Below are 9,104 nucleotides of genomic sequence, written 5' to 3' on the forward strand. Positions count from 1 at the left end.
GCCATTTGGTAGTTCTCCTCAAAATCTTTTGCCAGTTCGGATGCATTTTCATGTATAGTATACAGCTTTGGATAAAAGCCCATAACTCTATGCCTCCTGGCTCCGGATTTCACACGCGTGTGTCTGTGAGCGAAACAACCTGCAAGTCGTTTAAGCATTGTGTTTCTGTTGTGCCGTTTCGGTGAGTTCTTTTCGGATGGCAAGCAGGTATAAGGCTCACTTTCGACCACAAGATCAGTGTTTCTATCATCTTGGCTATCAAACGTTGGTTTCTCTGAGTACATGTAGGTCTCGCGGTTTTCCTCGCTCTCTCCGCGTGCGCAATTTGAGAGCGCTTCGTTTTCTTGAGATTTCTTTGCGACAGGTGACAATGGTAGCATAGCGCGGGCATAGTGTTTCCATAATGCTTCACCCGTTTGATTTTTCTCATTCTCCAACAGCTGCACGCTTCTTCTGTCAAAAGATCGCGCTAAAATAGTCGTATCGCACTCCAGACGTTTTGAAATCGACATGAACGGATTGGTCCTGGTGTAGACTAGACTCTCTAGTACTAGTTTTAAATCTACAGTCCTTGTATGTCAGTTCAGCAGAACTGCACTGACGTTGGTGATTACGAGAACATCCAATTTCTCGACGAGGGTTTCGTTCAAACTCATAAACTTACCTCTTAGTGTTATCGAAGCTTTACCGTGGAATATAGTCCAATATATTTCCGACAGCCCACTGAAAATTATTGTTTGTATATCTTGTATCGTGCCGGTTTCAAAAAACTGAGTTTAGAGTTACACGCTGGGAAGGCCGAGTCAAACACGGAGTACACAGGCTTTACAAAATATTTAAATGTACATGATAGGAAGTCGTGATAGTGAAAGGCAGCTCTGATCTTGGTGACATTTTCCGACACTATTTTCAGGGTGGTAGTTACGTTGAGGACCACAGAACTTTTATCGTCACGACTGTTGATTATACCGCAGTAATAGAGGTTCTTAAGTCCTTAGAACCAGGCAAACTCTTCAGACTTGACGAGTTTAGTTCGGCCGCGCGATTACTGTTCGAAGATGTTTACGACAGCAAAGTCATCCTTCATTAGTTCTTCACTGGTTCATTATCATTTACCTGCTGCTCACGGTTCAACTTTCGAGGGACTCGTAGAATACTCAACTTTCCATCAGTTCCACAACTTTCAGTAAAACCTCGTTGCTAAACATGTAATTTGTAAACTTTGTTTGTTCCTTGGACCAAATAAGAGTAATTTGCCCATTTAAATTATGGCGTATGTTCCTGGCAATGTTAACATCACGTAAATTACTAATGTTTTGTTTGCAAGCTGGCCGTCTCTCGTGGTATTGACACGGTCGGTCAATCACATTTTGTTCTTTGACAATCACCTGTTGTTAATGTCGTTAATCTACTCGATTGTTTTCTCGATGACGCCAGACCAGTTGCTATTGAATGATGATGATAGTAACTGAAGGCAGGACAAATACAAGGTAAGAGAAAGATCTCAAAAGACAGCGATTTCAAAGAGTGCATTAGACCAATCCATTACCCTTTCATTGAAGCTGTTATCTCTTTCTCATCAATCTTTTCGTTGTCATTAGTGCCATGTTAGTGACAAAAGTGCTATTACAATATTCTGCAATATTTCAACGGGTTGTTTGACGGCGTATTTCATTCCTTGGATCGAGCTTTCTTACCGGACTGATTGAACACTGGTAACTTGCGTGTGTTCAAGTTAATATCTGGCTGCGAGTTGGAGCGGTGTGACACTCGTGCCAGCGTGCATGTCCCTTCTTTAGGGATTTTGCGAGAGTGCTTTGTTTCGCTGGTGGAGCGAAGAATGTTAGGGGCCAGGCCACGAAAACTACTCACCATTCTCCTTGCGGCTTCATCGCTTTTATAAGAGCGGCTCCGCAGCTAAAATGGAGAACTTGGTACGCAGGCTAGTTCTCGCTTTCGCGCACCGCTCTAGCTCGTTCTCTATGATAGCTCGGTGCCTATTGCGCAGGCTTGGATGGTTCACACCAGTGGCCCATACAGTCGGAGATGGCAGAGATGGCAGAGAGGACACAAAATAACGAAATTGAAGAACACTCATAAAAATTGCTTTCGTCAACTTTTTCCAGCCTTTGAGGATAAGAAATGGCATCGGGCCTACCTAGTAGTAATAGATGGCCATCACTGTCTCCTTGAAACTTTAATTCCACATTTCAAGACAGAACGCTTTGGGCAATGCATGGTAAACATATGAAAGTAAGTAATTTATAACACGGGGAGCGCTTGAGCAATCTCCCTAGTTAGAGGCTCATGTCGAAAGTGCTTGACGACGATAACCATAAGCTAAGAAAATCTAAGGACTTAAGAGTAAGTTTTAAGTAAGGGTTGTGATAATTCAGCTGAATAAATAAGGTACGTTTACGAAGGATAAACCCAGAGCTTGGTCAAGATGGCTGACAACAGTTTCCAGCTCATTCCTGTATCACTTACACTTTGATGAATCAATATTAGCAGTCCTGGCACTCTTTGTCATATACTACCGGAATAATGTTTATCTGTGAATGGGTTCAAAGCCACCTAAATTGTCTAAAATGAGTCATGGCTCTTAACCGCCACAAAAGAATACACTGTATTTAGAAACTTTTCAAAAACGTGGTGTCTTTAGAGGCTGCCATAACAAAAAACTGGAGGCAACCAAGCTCAAATTTGAACTAAAAACACTTACAGCTAAAATTAAGCATGTTCCAGGAGCATGTCGTATTGTTTTAACCTATTAGGCCATAATGATGACCAACTTATTCACCAATGATTGAGCGGCATTTGAGCGACATCACTTTATCAAGAGTAGTAGTATTGATCAGTCAAGTATAACTGCTGGAAAGTGCTGGAAGCCGTTGTCAGCCACTTTAATCCGGCCATGTAAGGCTGCACACCTCTAAAGCTTTCGAGATTTTCGCGCCATACGTACGCAATAATTGCGCAAGTCGTGACCAAGCCCCTTCAAGTTAATAATAGTTTAACAATTTTATCAGTTTTGCTATAGCGGTACCATTATTTGGTTGTTGTACTCTAAACTTGTTTTGCTTAGTCACCAAAGCTACTACCTCTAACACACCAGTTGAGAGCTATGGATTTGGAGTGGAAGCTCGTCTAATTGACCGCATTTGAAAAGAACAGTCCCTGACGACTTTCCCCTTCTTTCCACAAGTTACGATCCAAAGAAAAGCTCTTCTACAGTTGTTTAAACGCCACGAATAAACGAACGGATTCATAGAACTGTTCGCTAAGATAAGCAGAAACTGAACGTCGCGTGACCACAACACGAGGTCACAGTTACATGTATTACATAAGTTGATGATATATATCAGAGCACACGCGGGCAGATAACATAAAATGAACAGCATCAACATTATGAGTAGGGTTTTAGTAATTTTCTGCTCCCAACGCACCTTGAGTTTCTTGACAAGACTGCCCTCGGTACTATCATGTAACCTGTCCCATTCTTTAACTTGACGACGAAATATCTTGTAAATCCGTATGTAGGCAAACAACAGCACTAGAAAAGTTAACACGACAGCGGTGTTGGCAAATAAAAACGCGAAATGAAAGAAACCAAGGTACAGATACGCGAAAGGGAAGCTTAGCGAAAGCGCCCAGACAATGATGCACGCGACAACAGCCCGCATGGGACTCAGTGTGGATCTGTATCGGAATGGTGAAGTTATGGCGATATAACGATCGACCGTCAGGGCTGCCAGACTCAGAACGGAAGCCGTACATGAGATGAAGAACGGCATATGAACAGCAGTAGCGAGTCTCTCATAGTCGATTACTCCTAGAGCGTTCTTTACGTGATAAACAGCTGAGACGGGTTCCGTTACAAGACCCACTAACAAATCTGCCATTGCAAGATTTGCCACTAAGTACATGAAAGGAGAACGTAGATCTTTGTTTGGATCGATGAAGACGGCCATAACCACAATAAGGTTTCCCGGCACGGTGATAAGACAAAGGAAGGCTGAAACTCCGCCTGTTATGAATGGAAGGAGCGCTGGAGCCGTTGAGTTGAGACACGGCTTCTCAGAGAATATAAGAGTGTCGTCCATATCTTGTGTAGCTTTTCAGTTGTTGTTGCTGCTCACTCCTCTATCTAGACAATAGTAATCAACTTAAACTTGGATGGTCTCTTGATGCTCCCGCGTGTAATCTCACTGGCTCTGCTTACGGGCGACGTTTGTGTGGTTAAAGTAATATTTTCCGTCCACGTAGTATGGTTAGTTGATCCTGTTTAGCTCGAATAAGTACAGCTGTCGTCTGCGTCAAACGAGTTCTTTTCGTCTTTGCTCAACAAATTTAAGTCCACTTGAAACATTATTTTATCCTGTAGTTTGACCTCTGCCCAGGTTCTCTGACAGTCACGTACATGTCTGACAACCGAGCAGTACTTATGTCTATCTTATGGCAGACGCTTTTCCGCCAGCTGTCACTAAGGGTCCGGACGCACTGGACTGACAAAATTTGTTTGGCCCTTCCAAAAATCTCGACAAAATTTGTCTCTGCCAAATTTTTAATTTGTCAAGCGTGGGCGCACTGAATCACAGCAAAATATTTGTTAACCACAAGTGTCAATCACAATCACCGCTCTTCCTCTGTCTCAAACGAGTCGTACTTTGCCGCTTGTTTCTTTGAACCTTTGCCCCTTTTTCTGCTCTCGTCTGCTCTTGAATCCTCAGCTTGGCTGCTCTCAATTTGATTACATGTAGTCGTGAAACTTGCACTTGTACTTGTACTCGGCTGACTCGGGTGGACATACGGATGTACAAATTGAGCAGAACTTGGTCCTGGAGATGCAGCTGGAACGTTAATGTAGACTTGGGAACCGTAATAGTTGTACTGTACGAACGGATCGTCGTGGAGCATACCGAGGTACGAATCTTCCATGTTTATCGTTTGATTGCCGCGCAAATATAAATTTAATTTTGGGGGGCTTCGGAGTGAAATACTCCGACTAAAAATAGAGATCAAATTTTTTTGATTGACATTTTCCTTCAAATCATGACGTGTAAGTTGACAAATCTGTCGGATTTCACGCCTGACAAAAATTTGTCCTGCTCCGAGGCAGGACGACGGCGTCTTTGAAGTTTGGTAAGCCTTGACAAAATTTAGTAGATCTAAAAATCACCGGACGCACTTGTCTCAGGGAATTGATGACAGATTTTTTCGCAAAATAAACAAAAATTTGCCCAGTGCGTCCGGGCCCTAAGCGCACTCTTCACAATAGGCACCCTCCTTGGAACGTGCTTTTATCAATAAGCACCCATAATCCAATTTAATGCCCCTTCCAATATACCATGTACTAATAACTAACCTCAGCAACATTATTTTCATTTACTGCTCCATAAGAGAGGCCTACAACTGAAATGTAACCTGCGATCAGGCGTTCTTTGTTTTCGGAGAACGGGGAGGGAAAAAAAAAACGCCTTCTTTTTTTCCTTTTTCCCGTTCGCCAAAAAAAAAAAAGAAAAAAAAGAATGTCTGATCCGTACTTGATCTTCTTTCTTACCAGCCGCTGTTCGGGAAAGGAGCCTGGGGAACGTAAACCGGACACGAGAAAGCCGCGGAATTCGAGCAGGCCTATATCGTACCCTCCTAACAAAATAATAGTCTTGATTGTTAATACCATGTCTAGGCACTATTCCTTCAAAGGAAACAACCTCCTTTTGAAAAAAGTAAATAAGCGCCCCGCTTCAGCATTGAAAAGCGTCATGGGTGCTATAACTCCCCGCATAGTCAATCGAACGTTCGGAAATCGAACTCAATCGAACCCGATCGAACTTAATCCGTGAATTGAGTTCGACTGAGTTCGATTGAAATACACTTCGATTGGGTTCGATTGACTACGCCGGGTATAACTCGAATCAACTGCGTATAGACGTCGTGCTGCACAAAAAGACTCCTACGACTGAACAAGCGCGCTAGGTCGAGCTCTGTGTTTAGTTATAAGTCATTTGCACGTTGTGTACGTTACTGAACAATATGATTCAAACTGAAAGCGAGTTTTCATCCAGCGACTGTTTTGCATAGTTTCAATGCTATAGAATGGTTTGTTCTGGCAAGTCCTCCGAGTGGATCTCATTTGTCACCGGTTTTTTTTCCTACAGTTGCTAACGCAACTCCAACATGTGCGAGAATGTTAGTTAGACATTCTGCGGCTTGGCATAAACATAACAAACGTTTCGCGGTGTCCATCCTCAATTGCGCGTCGAGCCCAAAGAGCGTAGGAGGCTGTCCTCATACCTAGAGGGTTCGCTTCTTACTGCGTAACATTAGCCGCAAGGTTCACGAAACGAACGATCGCTTGTCATGGAAACTACAATCTAGAGCCCAGAGTCTAGCTGTCTCCGCGGTCAGCAGTTACCGGGTCACCGACAGTAGAAGAAAGAAGCCCGCAGTCACTACTGTATGCGGCTTTAGTCATGCGGATATTATTTCAACAGCGCAGACAGACACGTAAGAAGACATATTTGACGGGGTAAGTGGGTGTGTGCAATCACCAATTCAGAAAAAAATAAACAAACAAACAAGCAAACACAACAAAAAATCTTCCGCGCGTGGAACTTAATGTTATGCAAATCACTGAAAGAAACGAGGGGGCTCGCCGCTCGATGGCATGCTCTATAAATTAACTTCTCGCACGCTACGGAAAGAAAGAAACTGCTTGCAGTCTAAAACACGACCAAAATGGTTGTTAAAGTTCAGATACCGATTGCTAAAGTCCAACATCAGTGGAACAAGCGCGTAATGACTGTAGTTTCCTTTCTCAACTCAAGCAACGGAATATCTTAGCACAAGTTCTTGCACGAGCTCTTTCTAGCGCGGAGGATGTTGAGAAGTACACTCTTTCTTTCTTATAGGAATATATTTCATAAGAATATAGAGGCTGAAATTTGCGAAATTTTAAGAACATTTTAAAAGAATATAATTTTGTGTGTTAAAAATTGGCCAAAAAGCAACAAAAACAGCACCAACCGAATGTTCGATGCTGATAAAATTTCTGCGAGAAGTTAAGTGCGTGATATCGGGCTATGGTGCCTGCAGGCTGGCTCCAAAATTACTTCAACACCATCCAGACACCAAAACATTCGAAAACATACGCTATAATCTATGAATATTCACAAAAACATTTTTCAGCCTAAAATCGGCAGAAAAATAAGAATATTCATTCTCAGCCGGAAAAACAATATTCTTATATAGAAAGGAGTGTAATGACGTGTAAAACGTTCTTTAAACTGGGAGTAGAAACACAAAACAAGCTATCTTTGTACGGTGGCGAGACATCGCTCTGGTAGACTGTCGATATTTTGCCATTAATCGGTAAGGAATAACCGTATGCGCAAATCAAGCTGATTCCGTGTTGAGGTTTTGAAGCTCAATCAATATCTAGCCTCAAACAAAAACACAATATTGAATGAAAATTTTTTTCACGCTTTTTTTCAAATTTTTTTATTTTAGATATACCGGTACGTTATACCAAAGTTTCTGGGATACGGGCAACCACCACGCACTTCCTTCATATTGAATTCACTTTCCTTAGTCTTATTGACCTTGGAATTTGGTTTTGAAATTTACAAATACAAACGTTAGAAAATAAGGACTAGTGAAACACTAAACTATGGAGGTTTTGGCTACGTGGACATTCATCAGAAATTGTTAATTGAAACGAAAGAATAAGTTACGTTACTTTTAATTAAGACAATTTTGTATTGTCCCACCACCGATCGTCCGCTGTATCAGTTGAGGCATCAAATATTTTGGGGACATAATTATTTCTCAACTCGCTCTCATTTACGCGCAGGATAAAGCATTATCATGGAATTTATGGGTGCTCGTCTCTTCAGCTGCAGCCTCGTTGCCAAGTTATCACTCGCACGGTAAGCAGCCGCATCTATACCTCATGTGCAGCCTCCATTACACAACGGCTTATTGCCAACAGATTCTTGGAATGGGAGGGGGAGGGGTATCAAATCCATCATCGCCTTCCTTGGCTTCCTCACTCTCAGTCTCCTCTCCGTCAGTATTAGTCTCTTCCTGGATGTCTTGTGCAGCTTGCCATGATTCCTCTGCCTTACGCATGTCTTGTGCAGCTCGCAGTGATTCCTGTGCTTCACGCATGCGTCGAAATCCTAGCTCACGAGTTCGTGATGTTCTGTCTAAGGCACGATCCACATTGGCTAGCAATCTGTTGATTTCCATGTTATTAGCGGCCATATCGAGACGTATCTTGAGAAATTCAAGAAGCTGAAAGTGGCTCCTCCTCCCAGGGATTTCGGGGCTCACCGAACCACGGGGCTCTGGAAGTGTGGAGCTTGTTTTTTCGTCATGGCCGAGCTCTAGCTCTTCAAGGTCGTCATCGCACCTGGTTTCTTCAACCGCAGACGAAGGCGTCAATGAAGCGTTGGATTCGCTACCGGTAATAGGCCTCTTTACACCTTCTCCTGGAAACGTTTCCTTTGAGGGATTTTCACTTGTCAGTGATTGTCGCACAACGATAATCTTCGCATTTGCATTTGAGACGCCAGTCTCTGTGCCGGGACTTTCGGGTTTTTCTAGAATCGGAAGGGCACGGCCAGGGACTGTTAAATTCCCAGTTGATTGACTTCCTTCACCTAAGGACCCGCCCTTCGTAGCAACGTCACCGAAATCATTGGATGATTCTACTGAAGTAATGGATAAATGATCTTTCGGCGTTAAACATGGAGAGTTTTTTCCAGAAGTCTTACCGGTCAAGTTCCTTTTTGTCCGTTTTGCTCTTTGTTTACCTCCAGCATTCTTCTTTCGTCCTGACGAGGAATCGGTCTCTTTGCTTTTAGTACAACCTGAGAAACAGTTTCCCATCTTCGAGCTTCTTTACAGCTGACTGATTTTTGTAAAGAAATGAACTGACGATGAATCAGTTTATTACATCACAAATACAATCGACTTGACTTCGATGAATGCGCGCGCGCGTGGAGGCATACATGAAACAAACAAAGATCGGTGATTGAAGAATTAAATTAAGAACAAAAAAAAAATCAGAAAGAACACCGTTTTTGCCTGTAGTAATAACA

General features: G+C 42.7%; 1 protein-coding gene across 1 annotated transcript; it reads right to left on the minus strand.

The window, feature by feature from the left end:
* Positions 1-3,116: 3,116 nt before the first annotated feature.
* Positions 3,117-4,482, minus strand: LOC145478996 (beta-1 adrenergic receptor-like). Its single transcript, XM_081457222.1, has one exon. It carries the CDS (start codon positions 4,101-4,103, stop codon positions 3,123-3,125), a length of 981 nt encoding a protein of 326 aa, XP_081313348.1. The 5' UTR covers positions 4,104-4,482; the 3' UTR covers positions 3,117-3,122.
* Between the last annotated feature and the right edge of the window lie 4,622 nt (positions 4,483-9,104).

This window comes from Orbicella franksi, chromosome 2, assembly GCF_964199315.1.
Source record: "Orbicella franksi chromosome 2, jaOrbFran1.1, whole genome shotgun sequence".
In the NCBI taxonomy this organism is placed as follows: domain Eukaryota; kingdom Metazoa; phylum Cnidaria; class Anthozoa; order Scleractinia; family Merulinidae; genus Orbicella; species Orbicella franksi.

What these genes read in the sequence shown, in the direction of transcription:
- LOC145478996 (XM_081457222.1), bottom strand. Translation starts at nt 4,103, where the DNA reads ATGGACGACACTCTTATATTCTCTGAGAAGCCGTGTCTCAACTCAACG.